Genomic DNA, 17,981 nt, shown 5'->3' on the forward strand with positions numbered 1-17,981 from the left:
CGGGCGGTGACCAGTGTCTGACCGGCCGGTGAAGCGGGCGGTGACCAGTGTCTGACCGGCCGGTGAAGCAGCCGGTGACCAGTGTATGATTTGCCGGTGAAGCAATCGGTGACCGGTGTCTGACCGGCCGGTGAAGCAGCCGGTGATCAGTGTCTGATCGGCCGGTGAAGCAGCCGGTGATCAGTGCCTCACCGGCCGGTGAAGCGGGCGGTGACCAGTGTCTGACCGGCCGGTGAAGCGGGCGGTGACCAGTGTCTGACCGGCCGGTGAAGCAGCAGGTGACCAGGGTCTGATCGGCTCCACAGCTCAACACAGGCGCCGTGTCTTGTCTCTGTTTATTGCCGCATGATCTCGGTTCACACAATCGTGGCGCGGATACCACGTCGCCCTCCAGCCGCCACCGGGTGGCTACGCTACCGGCGCTGTGTCACGCTCTAGTGCCGACTACGGGCGACGGCCGGCCGACCCAGCGCACAAAGCACCCATTGCAAGTGCAGAAGCGCACGGGGTCGTCCTTCGGGGCAGCAGACGAGCATGGCAGCGCCTCCTTGTTTCTGAAGGGTGCGGCTTGGTCGCTCTGGTCAGGAGGCATGCACAGCACCCATTGCAACTGTAAGGGGTGCGGGCCGTCACCCTGGGCGAAGGTACACACAGCAACACCAGCTCGCTTCTGAAGGGAGCGGGCCGCTCCCCCGCGCGGGAGGAGGGCACAGCAGCACCACCTCGCTTCTGAAGGGATCGGGCCGCTGCCCAGCGCGGGGGAGGGCACAGTAGCACCAGCTCGCTTCTGAAGGGAGCGAGCCGCCCTGGCTGGCCCAGTTCAGCAGGGAGCTGCCGGTCCGCACGGCGTCGGCCCGTCACCCGGTCGTCACCTTGGCCGCCCCCTGCGCTCCCCGCTGTGCGTCGGGGTCCGCCCACTGTCCTGCGGGACACGGCCAAGTGTACACGTCAGCGCCGGCCACTGGTGAGTCCAACACGGCAGCCGTGGTCCGGCAAACGTCGGTCAGTAGGGGCTGGAGTTCTTATTCGAACAATAATCGATCTTCAGTGTACCACGAGATGCCGCTTAAACGACATGGTTGATACAGCGCTGACTCTCTTGATAAAACGCGACGTCTCAAGCTGGCCACGCAGGTCACTCGTGGCTGTGAGGCATGGGGTCACCAGCATTAGTGGCGACCAAAAGCACAGTCTGAAACGTTAAAATTTAAGATCGCAGCAAATGCTTTCCTGACAACGTCTCTCAATCGCACCTCCTGATGTAAAGAAGGCCGGCTGTTTCAGAAAACGAATTCTGACAGGTAGCATCCAATGGTGTGTAACGAAGCCCAGTCATGCCAGATCTAGCGTTCATAAACCCAACGAATGACATGAACTATGCGACTTTGGGCTGACACAGCGTACCTTGCCCCCATTGGGGCGTGAAGAGCCATCCAGCACGCGACATGTTCCACCGAGGCACGGCATATGATCTAAAGAATACGCGCCACAGCAGTCACTACAGTCTGACAACACGCAGCATAGCTAACTTAGCCATGCCCAGCGCCTGGTGAGACCGCCGCTGCGCGCAGCCGCTCGGGACCTCTCACCTGCTTGCTCTTCTCCCACTCTTGGTGGAGCTCCTCCATCATCTTGTGCGTGAGCAGACCCTGGGCCAGCAGCCGCTGCGAGAGTCGACCCAGCCGGCCGGAGCTCTCCGACGAGTCTGTCTCGACAGACGCGGGCGCACCATCAGCATGGCACGCACGGACGCACGGGCAGCACGGGCGCAGGTCAGCACGGGCGCAGGTCAGCACGGCACATACGGGCGCAGGTCAGCACGGCACATACGGACGCACACGCAGCACGGCACACACGGCCGCAGGTCAGCACGACAGACACGGGCGCGGGTCAGCACGGCACACACAGGCACAGGTCAGCACAGCACACACGGGCGCACGGGCAGCACGTCACACACGGGCGCACTGTTAGCACGGCACACACGGGCGCATGTCAGCACGGCACACACGGGCGCACGGTCAACACAACACACACGGGCGCAGGTCAGCACGGCACACACGGGCGCACTGTTAGCACGGCACACACGGCGCATGTCAGCACGGCACACACGGGCGCACGGTCAACACAACACACACGGGCGCAGGTCAGCACAGCACACACGGGCGCAGGTCAGCACGGCACACACGGGCGTAGGTCAGCACGGCACACACGGGCGCACGGGCAGCACGCCACACAGGGGTGCACTGTTAGCATGGCACGCACGGCCGGCGCAGCTGAGGGCAGGGCGTGCGGCTGCAGGTGCGTGATGTGCGCATCACCCTGCCGTGTCTGCTACGCGCTGAGAGAACGCTAAGGCATAAGTCACACTTTTGGAACAATGCACTCTGCCTCCTGCCAAAGGCCGTGGCCATCGTCACACGTTAACTTATGATACCTGGACTTTATCTGTAATTTGGCGACACTATCTAACAACATCATACATAATAGCGAGGTCACACAGGTCAGGCAGCACGCACCGCCGGACTGAAGGTAGGCCTGCTGTTTTCGGCTAGCCGTGTATCTGTCTTCGTCGCCGAGCCGGGAGGCGGCCGAGCTGCCGCCGCCGCTCTCCGTGTTCTCCAGCAGGCGGACGATACTGGCCACGCCCTCCTGAATGGTGGCGTCCAGTTCGCTCCGCATCTCGCGCACCTCGGCGGCGGCCGGAAACAGGTCCGGGAACCGACAGCTGGCGGGCACACGGACCGGGCAGTCAGGCGGGGGCGGTCTGCGTGACGAGCCACGGCTACCGAGCCGGCTCTCACCCAAACCACGTTTACAGAGCCGGCTCTAGCCCAAGCCAGGGCTATCGAGCCGGCTCTCACCCAAGCCAGGGTTACCGAACCGGTTCTCAACCAAACCAGGGTCACCGAGCCGGCTCTCACCCAAACCAGGGCTACCGAGCCGGCTCTCACCCAACCCAGGGTCACCGAGCCGGCTCTCACCCAAACCAGGGATACCGAGCCGGCTCTCACCCAAACCAGGGTCACCGAGCCGGCTCTCACCCAAACCAGGGATACCGAGCCGGCTTTCGTGAGAGCTACGGCTACGGAGCTGGCCCCCACCGGAGAGGGACTACCGAGCTGGCTTCCGCCCAAGAGAGGGACTATCGAGACAGCTCCCACCCGTGAGAGAACCATGGAGCCAGCTTCCACCTAAGAGAGGACCATGGAGCCGGCTCCCACCGAGAGGGGGACTGCCGAGCTGGCTACCGCCCAATAGAGGACTACGGAGCCGGCTCCCACCGAGAGGGAGCTACCGAGCTGGCTACCACCCAACAGAGGACTACGGAGCCGGCTCCCACCGAGAGGGGGACTACCGAGCTGGCTACCACCCAATAGAGGACTACGGAGCCGGCTCCCACCGAGTGGGGGACTACCGAACTGCCTACCGCCCAAACGAGGACTACGGAACCAGCTCCCACCGAGAGGGGGACTACCGAGCTGGCCACCACCCAATAGAGGACTACAGAGCCGGCTCCCACCGAGAGGGGGACTACCGAGATGGCCACCACCCAATAGAGGACTACAGAGCCGGCTCCCACCGAGAGGGGGACTACCGAGCTGGCTATCACCCAATACAGGATTACGGAGCCGGCTCTCACCAGCTCCCAACCACAGGTCAATAAGCCAGAACTGTAGATCCAGCTCTCTAGCCGAGCCAGACCTACACACTCAGCTGCCCACCCGAGCCAGAAGTGTAGGCCTAGCCTCGCACCTGAGCCACAGGTAGATATCCAGCACGTCGAAAACGTGCTCCAGGTGCACCATGTCCAGTATGGTGGCCGGTGTGGTGAAGGGCCAGCCGACGTTGGCGCACAGCCAGTCCACGGTGATTGGCTCGTTCCTGCTGTACTGGCGGGCGAACTGGCGCAGGGGCACGCGAGGTTAGCGGCGGGACAATGCAGGTGCCACCGCTAGAGCGGGGAACCCACACAGGCAAGTCACCATTACGGTCAGAGCCGCGGAGTGCTACAATGACCACCGCTGTCAGGGCCAGTGCCAGAGCCGCGGGGTGCTACAGTGACCAGTGCTGTTAGAGCCGCAGAGTGCTACAATGACCACCGCTGTCAGAGCCGAAGGGCGCTACTGTGACCACTGCTATCCAAGCCGCCGAGAATGCATGCGTAAAGAAACTGGTTTTGAATCTAAATCGGCTCTTGGCTTTAAATTTAAGATAGATTTTTTAACTTGATTACGTGACTGAGGCGTGGTACAGGTGTCCAGTCCTGCACACCTGTACAGATGTACAGGTTATGAATGACTCTCCCCTTCCCAGTGCACCGTCAAACATACAGTCTGCATACATTAGCATGGTGCGCTGCTAGCGTGTTTGGAACAGCTTACCGACGGGCGTCATTTACCGGATTTATCGCTCCCTGTCTGCCTGGTTTCTCACTACGCTCTACTGCGACGCCTCGCCCAAATCCCGGGTGGCGCTAAGCGCACGGGCTGCGGCTGGGAAGGCTGCTCAATATCTGACAATGCCATGGCCTTCGCAGACTGCCTACTAGTTACGCTACCGTCCGTCCGTCTCCTATTGACACTGCGCAAAATGACTGATCTTGCGCAATTTTGTGCAATATGATTGATCTTGGCTCTTTTGGTCGAAAAGGGGGTACAATCTGAAACAAGTGCCCTTAAAGCGACGCTTGCATCATTAAATTGCGGAATATACACTATTCGATGCGCCACAGCTCCATACGACCCGCTCCTGTGAAGTGGCCATTTGCTGGTTACCGTGGCTATCCGAACTAACCTCTTTTGGTAGAAGACCATCACAACTGTACTGAATGCAATCGCAACGCTGCCACCTACTGCCATGCTTTCCTCTTAAAGGGGTTAATAGTTTTCATTTTTGCTCTCACCCTTGACCTGAAAGAGTTGTCGAACAGCTTTTGGTTTATGAGTATTTACTGGCGCGTTATTCAACCAGATACAATGCAAAACCATTGGGCTATTCAATGGCGGTGAACGCACGCAAAACAACAGCGCCACAACATGCAAGCAAAAGCCGCCCAGTGAGGTTGTGCACTGACCTTGAGGAACATGTTGCAGATGAAGGGAATCTTGCGATCAATGGGGGAGCAGCAGAACAGGTAGCGCGCCCGCAGCGGCAACGGCACGTGCTGTATCATGTCGGCCAGAAACTTGAAGTCATCCGTTTGGCAGAGGAAAGTAGAGCGAGTCGTCGACAGTAGACAGGCTCACGAAGATGTCCTAAAACGGGAGCTCAGTGCTAGCGCGGCGCGTGCGGTCGTGTCAAACGTACGTGGAACCATCGAGCGAACACAGCTCACACTGAAGAAGTCCGCGATGTCAACAGCCACCGGTCAGCTGTCGAAGCATGAGGCCGGTGCGGCCACAGCCCTCGGAATCGCTGGTGGAAACCGAGCCACAGACAATCTCCCGCGCTGGGACTTAAGCCCAGCTAGACCGGCCGATCCGAAACCAAACACCTTCAATCCCTTCGGCGCCCTGAGCCGGCTTACGGCGCGTGACCGCCGTCTGCGTACGGAAAGCCGCAGGCGGGCAACTATCGGCGACGCCGTCCAAATGGCGGCGCGCATCCTGCTTCCCTACACTGCAGGGCAGAGCCAGCGCAGCCGCGGCTCGTTCACGATCGCACTGCTGGTCCACAAAGCGGCCGAGGAGGGCGGTCCCAACGGGCCGCAGCTACAGCCGTAACACTGCCCGCTGTCTGCCGGGCGCGTGCTGTGGAGGGCACGGAGCGCGCTTCACCCAGCCAGTGAGGCGTCCGACACGCGGCTCGGGTCCGCGGTGTCGCACGCACCATCAGGTTGGAGAGAGTAGCCTTGGGCAGGTGGTAGCCGTAGAGTTCGATCTGCTCGGCCGTCGGGTGGATGCAGGCCGCCGACAGCTCGGCCGGCTGCTCGTCCAGCAGCCGCTTCAGCGTGCCCAGCTCCTTTTCCTTCATCGTGGTCACGAGTCCCTGCCGGTTGAAACGCACACCGTGTACTCCGGCAAACCGCGCAGCAGTGCGGCCCACGGGGATGTCGTGCGGCCGGCGGCGGTCTGATCTCGCAGCGTTCGAACCTGGGCCGACAAGTGTGCAGACTGGTTTGACCTGGTCCCAGCTGGTGCCGTGCCGGCCGGTCATCTGAGCGAACGCTGCTCTGACCTGGGTCTGACGACCTGAGTGAATACTGCTCTGACCTGGGTCTGGCGACCTGAGTGAATACTGCTCTGACCTGGGTCTGGCGACCTGAGTGAATACTGCTCTGACCTGGGTCTGGCGACCTGAACGAACACTGCTCTGACCTGGGTCTGGCGACCTGAGTGAACGCTGCTTTGACCTGGGTCTGGCGATCCTGAGCATACACTGCTCCGACCTGGACTGGTCCGTCGTTCCCGGTCGCACTCATGCGCCCTGGATCTGACAGGACACCCCGTTCGGACGCCAGACCTAGCTCCACCAGCATCCGGCAGTGTCCGGCCCGCTCTGACCTGGTCCCACTTGGTGGCGTGTCGGCCGGCGCGGCCGGCGATCTGGTGCGCCTGCGAGCAGCTGATGACATCCATCTCCTTCTCGCCCTTCTCGTTGATGGTCGGCTTGATCAGCGTGTTGAAGATGATCCGCCGGATGCTCCTGCCAACACCGGACGGCGACGTGCCGGGAGGCAGGCGGGGCGGCAGACAGGTCGGCAGTGTTTCAGTGCCCAGCCACATCAAGATGACCACGTTGAGATCAGCCGTCTTGTAACATTCTAGGAAGAGCAAGCTGTGCTCTGACACCCGAAATCCGACAGCCCACCAGCAATGCCTCAGAAAACAACGCGTACATGGCCGGAAAAGCGAAGTACAACCCACCCACGTAAAAAATAACTTCTCATCTTTTGCAGCTATTGCGCCACTAATTCACCAAGTTGACTCGCACTTGACGTGGCTGAACACCACACCACCCGACGGGCCCTGTATCACAACTCACAGGTTCAGGCCCATGCCGATAGCGTCTGTGGCTACCAATATCTTGCACGGGTCGTCCGGGTCATTGAAGCGCCGCGCCTGCGCCAGCTTCGCCCCCGGCGGCAGGCTGCCGTAGATGACGGCACACTCGTGGCCCAAGCTCTCTGAAAGGGCGCGCACGGTGCCACCTCAGCCGCGCGCCGCGGACCGCCCCGGTCGCTGCTTCGAGCTCTGGCGGCGGCGGGCCAACAGGCACACGGCTCAACACCGGGCACAGCATCCCTCCACGGTCGCCCCACCGGCGGGCGGCACCGGCTGTTCAGCTGCCGTCACCAACAGCAGGCCACCAGCAGCTGCCCCCACCCCCCGGCGTGGGGGCTAGGCCCGGCGTGCACTCACCGATCTCACGAGAGATGGTGTAGATGTCGCTCTTGTTGAAGCAGACGATGCAGTCGCCGGGCTGCACGTTCTGAAGCGAGCCGAGCGCCGCCTCCTCCAGCCGGAGCGGCGTCAAGCGGCGGTAGCGGCGCACCTCGAGCTCCTCGCCCGTGCACAGTGCCATGCGCTGCACCAGCTCCAGCGCGGCCGGCTCGCCGCACACGTGCACCTCCTCGGCTACGACGCCGAGCAGGGCGCGGGTCCAAGCCCAGCCACGCTGGGGGTCGCGCAGCATCTGGATCTCGTCGATGACGGCCACCTCGTCTGCGGTCGCAGCCGCCAGGTGTCAGGGCCAACACCAGCGCGCCGGTCGCGCACGTTGTTGGGCGGAGTCAGTGGTGTTCGCGTGGGTGGGAGTGGGGGAGGGGGGGGGGGGGGGGGGTAGCGCGACGGACCAAAGGACATCAGGGCAGAGGAGGCTGAGATCAGACAGACGCGTTTCGTTGTCACGTCACAACAGTCGGTGGCTTTTTGCCCATCGAAGTCCGCTGAGTCCCTGGTTACCATCAAGTTTTTAGCGTGAGCCCGGGACGGCGCAGGTAATCGCAAAACGCTACATATATTCTCCACAAAAGTATACTAATAACAATTTAATGCTGATTTACAACATTGAACAGCAGCACAGCGCAGTCAAAGTGGAGGCTTGAAACCAGGCCTCCACACCAGTCCCGGCCGTGTTCATACGCGCGGGACTGCCGGGTGCGCTCATCCGCTGGGCGCCACACACGAGTGGGGGCCGCCGACACCCAGCGCGCCTCACTCACACGGGTGGTTGACGTTGGTCATCTCCACGGTGCACGCTACGTGCGCGGAGGGCTCGCCGTCTGGACTGATCAGCCGTCGCTCCTCGCCGGTCACCATGTCGCAGTGGGTGCCCTGCGGCACAGCCGGCCAGGTCAGGGTCTCCCTTCCCAAGTCTCCCCTCCATTCACTGAAGCACTCCGCGTCCGCTCCTGATGAGCCAGGCAATGCCTGCAAGGACCGCATCCCTGATCTGAACGCTGCTTGTCTGGCTAGCCAGTCGTGCCCCTGACCAGGCGGCCGCCGTCGCAACTGAACGCTGTCTTCTCATGAAGCCTGCCTTTTCCGAGCAGGCCGTATCACAACATGGCAGCATACTACACTGCAGCCTCACCTGGTCGTTGCACTTTTCGAACACTTCGGCGGCCAACAGCTTGAGCGGGCCGCAGTAGACGCCCGACTTGGCGGCGACGAAGCGCCGCAGGGCGTGGAACGTCTTGCCGCTGTTGGTGGGGCCCGCGTGGAAGACAATGCGCCGGTTGATGGCCCGCGCCTGCGGGTACCTGGGCCGTGACCGGGGTCAGAGGCGGACCCTGGGCCGGCCAGCGGCGGCCAGTCGGCACTGGCCGGACGGCCGCTCTGATAGAAATGGCTGGGCAACGGCAGCCATCTGCCGTATGGAAATCGTCACTTACGCTTGTCAACTGATGGGGTAAGTGGAAACAAACATTTGCAGCGTCTTAACTTAATTCTGACCCTGGTCCTCATTTTACCGGTATTTTATATTTTACCGGTATTCAGCGTCCTTCGGAAGGCGACGGGGTCCCCATTTGCTACACGCCACGATACAATGGTCACGATCATGCCTGTTTTTACAATGCATGTGTTGGAAGATGCGTTTGATTACTCTTATCGGCATTGGGTTTAGCGCAAAAAGAGATATTCGCTTAAGAAGTCAACATTCAGCGAATTGCTTTCGCGGTGATTTCTACTGATTAAGTAAAACAACACAGAGTGAAAGACGTAAACATAAAAATGCAAGATGTCGCCGTTGGTCACAATGGGTAAAACCCGCACACCCGAGGAGTGATACCACAGGGCAGAAAACGGCTTCGGTTGCCAAATGCCCTCCACATACAACGACAGCAGCGCCCCTTCAGAAGTGCCGCTTATTTCCGTGAACCGGCTTCACGACTCCATCGCACACACATTCACCACAGCCTTCCTGACTCTCCAACCGGGAAGAACAGCATGCACAGCAAACAAACATACCAATGAACCACAGCAATCACAGCGAAGCAAATTCTAGCCCGCCCCTCAGCGACATGGGCGTACGGCATGGCCCCGGGTGACAGCATGGCGCCGGCACCAGCGCGACCCAGCCCGGTCCTCACCAGTTGGCCGGCTCACGCAGGTCACTGATCTTCTTCAGGTCGTCCATGCACTCGAGGTGCGGGAAGATGGTGCGCGCGTGCCGCAGGAAGTACGGGATCAGATCGTCTGTGTGGCCGGCGCCCTGCAGCACGCGCGCACAGCGTCCCCGTCAGAGCGCAGCGCCACGCCAGCGCGTCCAGTGACGTCACCTTACGTGTAACACACGCACGCACCCTCGCATACACGAACAAACACCAGCGCGTCGCAGAAATTGGCGCCGCTCGAGACGAGGACGGACAAAACTGCCGTGCCCGAGACGTTCATAAAGTGTCACAGACGTGACTGCGTGTCGTGACGTCATAGTGACGTACCCGAAGGATGTCGCTGAAGATGATGTGCAGATCGGGCGGCAGGTTCGCCGCCTCCACGCAGTAGCGGCGGAAGCTGACGTACGCCTGGTGGAACAGGTATGCTGCGGGAAGGACACAGTGACAGGTTCTTGGTTCCAGACTCGGCCGTCCAAAACAGCATACCGGCGTCAGGCATGGTATTTCAGAGCGTGAGGATGACAGGATGCGACTAATGAGCGCAAACAAACAAGGCAAGAACAAACAAACACCAAAGAACAAACACGCGACAGGTCTCCAAAAACAACAAAACATCGAGATATACCGTAGATAGAAATAAAATGTGGGTATGTTCATAACCATGTGCAATATCAACGGCAACAGCACGAGCCGCAGTTTTGACAGAGAGCACTAGGCAGCCCCTACTACCGCGGCCGGCGCCGGCGGTGCGGTCACACCCACTGTCTGGTCCACCCTCCACGGTTCCATCACCGCCCAGTCCGCCCTCTACCAACCCGCGCATCACCCAATTTGCACTCAAAGGTCTCACCCACCATCCCGCTCGCTCTTCACGGCCCCACCCACCGTCCAGCCCGCCCTCCATGGCCCCACCCACCGTCCAGCCCGTCCTGCACAGCCCTACCCACCGTCCAGTCCGCCCTCCACGGCCCTACCCACCGTCCAGTCCGCTCTCGGCGGTTCCACCCACCGTCCAGCCCGCCCTCCACAGCCCTACCCATCATCCAGTCCCCCCTCCACGGCCCTATCCACCGTCCAGCCCGCTCCCGGCGGTTCCACCCACCGTCCAGCCCGCCCTCCACGGCCCTATCCACCGTCCAGTCCGCTCTCGGCAGCTCCACCCATCGTCCAGCCCGCCCTCCACAGCCCTACCCATCATCCAGTCCGCCCTCTACGGCCCTACCCACCGTCCAGTCCGCTCTCGGCGGCTCCACCCACCGTCCAGGCCGCCCTCCACGGCCCTACCCATCATCCAGTCCCCCCTCTACGGCCCTACCCACCGTCCAGTCCGCCCTCCACGGCCCTACCCACCATCCAGTCCGCCCTCCACGGTTCCACCCACCGTCCAGTCCGCTCTCGGCGGCCACGGTGCGGATCTTGGGTCGCTGGTAGAACTTGTTGAGGATGCGCAGCACCTCAGGCTTGCGCAGCTTGCCGACCAGCTCGGCGCCCACGGCGCTGATGTCATCAGAGCCGGGCGCGATCGGAACAGGCACGAACAGGCGAGAAATGTCGTCGGCCTTGTGACGCGCGCAGGTGGCCGCCGCCGGCGGGAGGTGCCGCAGCAGCGCAGGCCGCAGCTGCGCCGCCAGCCGCCAGCCAGCACGTGCGCACTGCATGCCCGCAGGCTGGGCGCCGCTGGCCCGCACTCCGGCTGGTCACGGGTCGCTCCCTCGGAGGTGACGTGGGACTGCCAGAAAGCTGGGGGTGACTATGGAAGTACCAGATGGTGACCACATGTTACATGTATACCATGGTTCCCACAGTTTATGACAGACTCATCATGTGACATACACCTCATCAAAGAATATCACCATATTTAAATCAGAGTGTGTTAGTATTGTGGCCTTTTCAACTAAAACCTTGAATAAAACAAGCTGTACTCCCAAAGACATATGTAAGAAAGTGGCCTAGCATCATTTTGTGTTGCAGGGTTCACTTTTGCATAGCAAAGTCACACAATCAATGGAGATTGGGAACCCAGACACAGTCCCTGAGACCTCAGCACCTTGCACTTCTTATTTTTGTTTTGAGTTTAGGCAACCTTTATAGTTTGTATAGAGGTCATGACCAAAGCCAATCTCTGGAATTCTTGCTTAATTTCTCAAGGTCTGCCAAGCCTTGGAGGAGCTTTCCAAGCCTAGACAGAGAGTGCAATAGTCAGAGGTGCAATTAGGTAACACATTTTTTTCATTTCCATGTGAGATTGGTAGATCTTCCACAAATGACTATCAGATATCCTGACATATAATTTTTTTGCAAGGTAACCAATTGATCACTCTTTTGCAAAGCACCTTAAGATATTTTCCACCAGTCTTACCACTTCCTGACCAGCATGAAAAACAGCCATCCATGGTGCCTGATTTATCTGGGTGTCCGAGTGCAGAATCTCTGTCCCACATGCATCAAACTCAGCCCAGGAAAAATTAAATTTTCAAGATATTTTTTAATACAAATATCTTAAAAGATTTTTCAACCTAAATTGCCCTTGCAACAGCATAAGTTCCTGAAAGATCAACTCTCCATGTACTAATACTGGTGGTGACTGAGTGCCTAGCTGTAAGAGCTCAGATGTATGGTGCACATACACCAATTTGTTGCAGTAACATCACAAAAAAGATAACTGGTACATCATGTGCTGCTGTTAAGTGAATCTAATATTTCCAACATGGCCGGTTTCCAATACGCTTTTGGTTGATATATACACCTTTTACCACGTGCAGTGAAGTGACGTGCAATGGAAAAGCTGAAAAGTAAACTTGTGCAGCCATTTCAACATACTACAGTTATGGTAAGAACACACACGGTTTACAATTCTTACTTTAAAGTTTGCCGCTTTTCTCACATACTACCCTGATGAATCAGCACACAACTGCAGACAGCATGTAATAAAACCCCTTCCCATGTGTGCTGTTTTTTTTTTTTAGTGGGCACAAGGCGATACATGCCAGCTGAAACCGTCCCAGCAACGCACTTCTCGGCAAAGGTCCCTATTTGACGTCACCGTGGGTACACTTTTAACGCTGGGAGGGCCGTACGTGTGATGACAGCCATGAGGGATCGCATGTATTACGACGAGTTCGGTGGGTGGAGGGATCCGTAAGGTGTACGTGTTTCCAGAGCGCATGTTTGTTCCCTGGTCGACGATGAGTGTGTGGAACAAACTGGTGCGTTGAGGCTAAAATATTGTTTAGAAATGTAGGAAGGTCGGGAGTTGAGCCTGGAGGATGTGTCTCATCTATATAATTTTGGAAGGATGACCAGTCCCCTCTGCGAATATTCCATCAGGGAAGAAAGTTATAGTCTATTTTCCCTGATGGGACCTCTAAAATTGAAGTGGATTGGGTAATGGGCACTAAAAAGCGGGTACGGTTGAACATCGTGCGTAAAAAGTGGTGCTATGCGTGGTGTTGTTAATGTCAGATCTATATCAGGGTATATAACTGTGCCTCTGTGGTGCTGCACATGCGTATGGGTCAATTCGTTGATGCAATGAGCTCAGGATATCGCAGCGGGGAGCCTTCATGACGTCACTTAGTTGCATCGACGGACCACACGCAAATTTAGGCTGTAGAGACCGCCATCTGTAAATCCTTGGGTCATTGCAATTAGCTTGGAGGATCGGTGACTGCCGGGGACGGTCGTACTCGCGCGTGGGTCAGGTTCGGAAATATTGATAGGAAAGGACATTTTGTTTGCCAGGAAGTTGAAATCTGTCTTGGTGCAGTTTTTAATGCAAGTCGTATTGCTGAGATATGCTTGACGATTGAATTCTCAACTGACTGCTTGTTCTATTATTATTTACCACTGCGTGCCAAATGTTGGGAGGTAACAACATGTCAGATTTCCTTTACCCCATTGACATTTTCCGAGCATGTTAGGTAGGTGGGTACCTATATGTTCAACACCTTCAAATTATATGTTAGAAAGTGGCCAGCAATTATGCCATTATCCATAACTGCAGTAGATATGGCAGGTTGGCTTGGCCATTGAGCAAAGCATGGGTTCCTTTGTGTTGATTTATGTGTGCAGTACAGCAGCATGCATGCAATTTTGTTTGCTCATTCCTTTAAATGTCACTACCATATTCATATCAACCTTTCTGCTAGTACATAGGCACAGATATAAAAAGTATGGTGTTGACTTGCTCCAGCATCAGTGAGAATAATAAATAAAAGTAATGGGTAATTATTTTTATACAATTGTGTATCCTGTCCCATCTGCAATGGCCAACATGTCAAAAGAGTTCTTGTCAGGCATGACTGACATTTAGTTTTGTCTCTTGGTAAGGGGCAGTGTTTTGGCAATGCAAGCAATGAAAATGTTTTATATTATTGTTTCAAAAATACAAATTTTATGCCATTTTCCTCATATATTCCTTAAGGTTACTTGATAGAACTGTTTTTGTAGCACTTTGATTTTTACTAAGATGTCATATTGTGTACCTGAATCACCAGACAAGTTTGATTGGCTTTGGCTTTAATCAGATGTATAGAAGAGACCAGTTATAACACTACTCTCTTAATAATCACATTAAAGTTTGTTTATTTTCTGCAAGCAACAAACTTAACCATGGTTTGAGACAGTTAGCCTAACAGCTGTTTACTTCCAGGGCAGGACATGGGTGAGGTCATTGTTGTTACATGTCATAATAGGTGTGGAACATTACAGATCTTTGGTATTTTTTAACTCTGAGGTACATTGTGTCTAAATTGATGTTTAAAATAAGCGAGATCTTTGATATGGATGGATTTTGCCATACATGGTTCAGACTTCAGATCATAACTATACACTGGTGTTGCAGTTTATGGTGTTTACCTTGCTGATCTGACTGTAACCATGCTGTTATGGTATGTGATTGCCACTACACATCTTTATCTGTATTGCTTACCAACTATTGTTTTCATGCAGCACATGGGCTGTAGCAGGTCCTGAAAACTCTACCAGTGGCTTTAAAGTCTCAAATAGCTAAGAGAATGAACTGAAGGGGCACATTCAGCAACACACATTTAAAGGTTTGTATGTCCACTCATAACGATGGTCCGACCCCTCAGTGCTGCGGTCAGTGTTTCCACTGTTTATCTGCCCAAATCATAACATTTGTGCAATTAATGCATTTACTTAAATTGTGCAATCTGTGTGTTTATGCTCATATGTGTTTAAACCTAGCTCCATGGATGAACTAAAGCTAATATTCTTTTTTCTTTTGAATTGAAGATATCACAGCCTGTTGTGACGGATTGGCCGAGCAGTGGAGCTACCGCTCCAGCATATATCTGGCCCCTGCGCGCTCTGACCGCCGCTCCGCGGTGTCTGTGTCCTGCTTTCAGACGGGTCTGGGGCCAGCCCAGTCCGGCGAGATGCGCTGGTGGGCGCGTCTGGTGGCGCTGGCCGTCGCTGTCACCATCATCCTGGCTAGCCTGAGCTTCTGGACCCGCTGCGGCGACGAGCGGACCTCGGCCGGTCATGACGCCCGGCCGCCAGACCGTGCCTCCGCCCTTTCCCAGGTGAGGCGACCCTGCTGCTGGCGATGACGCTCAGGCTGCCTCCTGCCTCCCGTCACCCAGCCAGACATGTTGTGCATCATATCTGAATATGCATCACATGGCCCGCATTCCTAGGAGGCACCCTCCTGATGCCCTCAGGTGGCACCCTCCTGATTCTCTCAGATGACACCTTCCTGACCTTATCAGGTGATACCTGTCCAATCCTCTTAGGTGACATCCTTCTAACTCTCTCCGATGATGCTTTCCTGACCTTATCAGGTGATACCTGTCTGATCCTCCCAGCCAACACCCTCCCGACCTTCTCAGATGACACCTCGACCCTCTCAGGTGACACCTGCTCGACCATCTGGTGAAGGTATTCACACCTCAGCAACCCCCTGTGATCCCCAGGAATGTTTGCTGGCTCATCTAAGGGAGGTTCTGTTGGCTGGGTTCGGTTGCCTTATCAACAGTCATTAGTGTAGAAACTAGAGAGGTATGTAATCGCCCACCGCCGTTACGCGTGTGACGTATACCCAATTCATGACATGTTGATGACTAGGCTCCTTGGGTGGAGAACTGGACATAGTGTTGGATTTGGTTGGAACAGGGGTACAATGCTCTTTTATGGCATGTATCTTTTTAGGACGCCCAGTTTGGTTTGGAAGCATTGACGACAGCTGATTTCCGCAACCGACAGAACCGCACACCCGTTTTTGAAGCGATCACGTGAAACCAAATTAGTGCTTTTTGCTGAGCTCATTAGGATGCCATCTGCTTCATTATGAGGTCATCAGATGTGTTGGTAACTGTCTATATTCAAGCTGAGGAAACATTGTTCATGGATGGATCTTTTTCGATTCTGTGTCAGCGCATTCTGAGAGCACAGCGCCACCCCGCCGTCATGCTATACGCCACCTTTCTTCGGCTTGTTCCAGATGGACTTTCAGCTGACTGATTTTGACAAGATGTCGGACTTGAAATGCACTATCAACGATGAATACTCCATTGACTGCAAATCATCCGAGAAAGAAGTATATTTCCCTTTCACATTCATCAAGAAATATTTTGAGGTAAGCATGGGTCTTGTTCTAGACAATGATGCATGACAAATATTGACAAAAAGGGGTTTGAAAGGCTGCTACAACAGGCATATCTCACTGGCATTATGACAGTTTCTCTGTGAATGTTGGTGGGGCTGGTGCTGAGCCACTCATGAGGCACAACCCATCCATGGTCTATCTAGTTTATTTTGAAAACTTCCTGTTAAGAACAGGGGAAGATGACCCCAGGTTACACAGGCGAATGCATTGCAAGATTGAACTGTTGAGCGCAGGGAGAACTTGCCAGCCAAAGTCTGCTGTACTTGTAGAACACTGTTGCAGATCGCAGTGGGAGTGTGCACTGTCATCATGTAACCATTTTTGTGTGCATAAGTTAGTTGGGACGGTGCATTTCTTACACGTCATATTGTGTAATTGCAGCAGAATGTTTTACAGAGATGGTTTTGCATTCAGGATACTTGCTTAACGTAGGTTGTTGGACATGCTCCGAACTCGCCACTCTGTTGAAGAAAATCCCACTTGAGGGGCAAGTTTTGTGGGAAGATTACAGCATGCCACGCAGTGCCGCTCACGTCCGGCCCAGTGGCTGATTAACCAGTCAGCCGACTCTTGACTAGCAGCTGAACCTCAAAGACCAGACCCGTGAGCACGCTTCGGTACGCGACCCCACGTGCCTGCCACAAATCGGCCGGGTTGTCCGACGCTACCAACTGACCAAGAGCTACGCACAGTAAAATGCTGCTGATTTCGACCAGCCTGATCATTTGTCATGACAGGCAATTTGCGTACTGTTTTTTCCATTGTTATATCACTTGGTGCTTGACTAGAAACAATTTAAGTGTCAACTTGAGCTTCAGCTTGTAGTAGTAACATTAAGTCTTGTAGACCACATGATCTGACTGTGGATAACATACCCCGGATGTGGGCAATATGACCCTATTGTGATACATGATCCGACCCAGGTAATATTGCATGACCCCTAATCTGTCTGGTTGCACAGACTGACCCCAAATAATTGGTCTGACCCTGGGAACAAGCATGACGCTAGCCAAGGTAACCGGAGCTGAGCCGGGGTAACAGCACCTGACCCTGAGTAGCATGATGTGAGCCAATGGAATCACCTTACCCTGGGTCATGTGACCTGGGTTCGGGTGACCTGACGTGTCCCGGATGACATCATCCGACCCTGGGTGACTTTAAGTGACTTCAGACAACCTGGTGTGACCCCAGTTACCTGACCTGGCACCAGTGACCTGACCTCACATGATAAGCTTGACCTGGCATGAGTTACCTGTCCTGACATAAGTGACCGGACATGACATAAGTGACCTGACCAGACACAAGTGACCTGACCTGACAAGTGATCTGGCTTGATACGAGTGACATGACCTGAGCAACCTGACCTAACTGACCTGACCTAACACAGGTGACTGGTGACCTGACCCAACACAGGTGACCTGACACGTGTGACTTGGCCTGACACAAGTGACCTGACCTGACAGGTGACCCGACCCCGATCGGCAGGTATATGGGGAGCTGTCGGAGGAGCGGGGCCGGCGCGTCTTCAAGTGGTCGCACAGCTACGGCAAGATATTTCCTCCTGCTGAGCCGTACCGACCGGACGGAGAGTTCATGTACTTCGGCTCCTACAGCGTCGAGAAGCGTGACCGGGTCAAGTGTGTCAGCGGAGAGCACGGTACGCGTAGACGGTGGCGTTACCTCAGCTGTTCTCAGCATGTCACCTGGATGCTTTGTGCTCTCAAGTTCAGCAAACTGACACGTAATTGGGCTTACGAGGAAAGTATACTCGCCATGTAGGAAGGCTGGAAT

At 55.8% G+C, this 17,981-nt stretch overlaps 2 protein-coding genes across 2 annotated transcripts; one reads left to right on the top strand and one right to left on the bottom strand.

The window, feature by feature from the left end:
- Positions 1 to 319: 319 nt before the first annotated feature.
- Suv3 (Suv3 RNA helicase) lies at positions 320 to 12,516 on the bottom strand. Its single transcript, XM_037233485.1, is given in 16 exon segments — positions 320 to 922; positions 1,590 to 1,705; positions 2,517 to 2,725; positions 3,754 to 3,902; positions 5,075 to 5,212; positions 5,214 to 5,255; positions 5,830 to 5,988; positions 6,504 to 6,645; positions 6,985 to 7,126; positions 7,362 to 7,664; positions 8,165 to 8,276; positions 8,536 to 8,704; positions 9,536 to 9,657; positions 9,887 to 9,987; positions 10,944 to 11,291; positions 12,423 to 12,516. Coding segments are annotated over 15 exon segments (2,235 nt in total). The 5' UTR covers positions 11,221 to 11,291; positions 12,423 to 12,516; the 3' UTR covers positions 320 to 868.
- A 178-nt stretch (positions 12,517 to 12,694) lies between these two features.
- On the top strand, positions 12,695 to 17,847 carry LOC119109679 (D-glucuronyl C5-epimerase; the record flags this gene model as incomplete). Its single annotated transcript, XM_037233402.1, is given in 5 exon segments — positions 12,695 to 12,707; positions 14,513 to 14,616; positions 14,932 to 15,108; positions 16,026 to 16,160; positions 17,676 to 17,847. Coding segments are annotated over 3 exon segments (454 nt in total), but the record flags the coding sequence as incomplete, so codon positions are not given.
- Between the last annotated feature and the right edge of the window lie 134 nt (positions 17,848 to 17,981).

Source organism: Pollicipes pollicipes, unplaced genomic scaffold (assembly GCF_011947565.3).
Source record: "Pollicipes pollicipes isolate AB1234 unplaced genomic scaffold, Ppol_2.1 Scaffold_7231;HRSCAF=8579_pilon_pilon_pilon, whole genome shotgun sequence".
Lineage (NCBI taxonomy): Eukaryota > Metazoa > Arthropoda > Thecostraca > Pollicipedomorpha > Pollicipedidae > Pollicipes > Pollicipes pollicipes.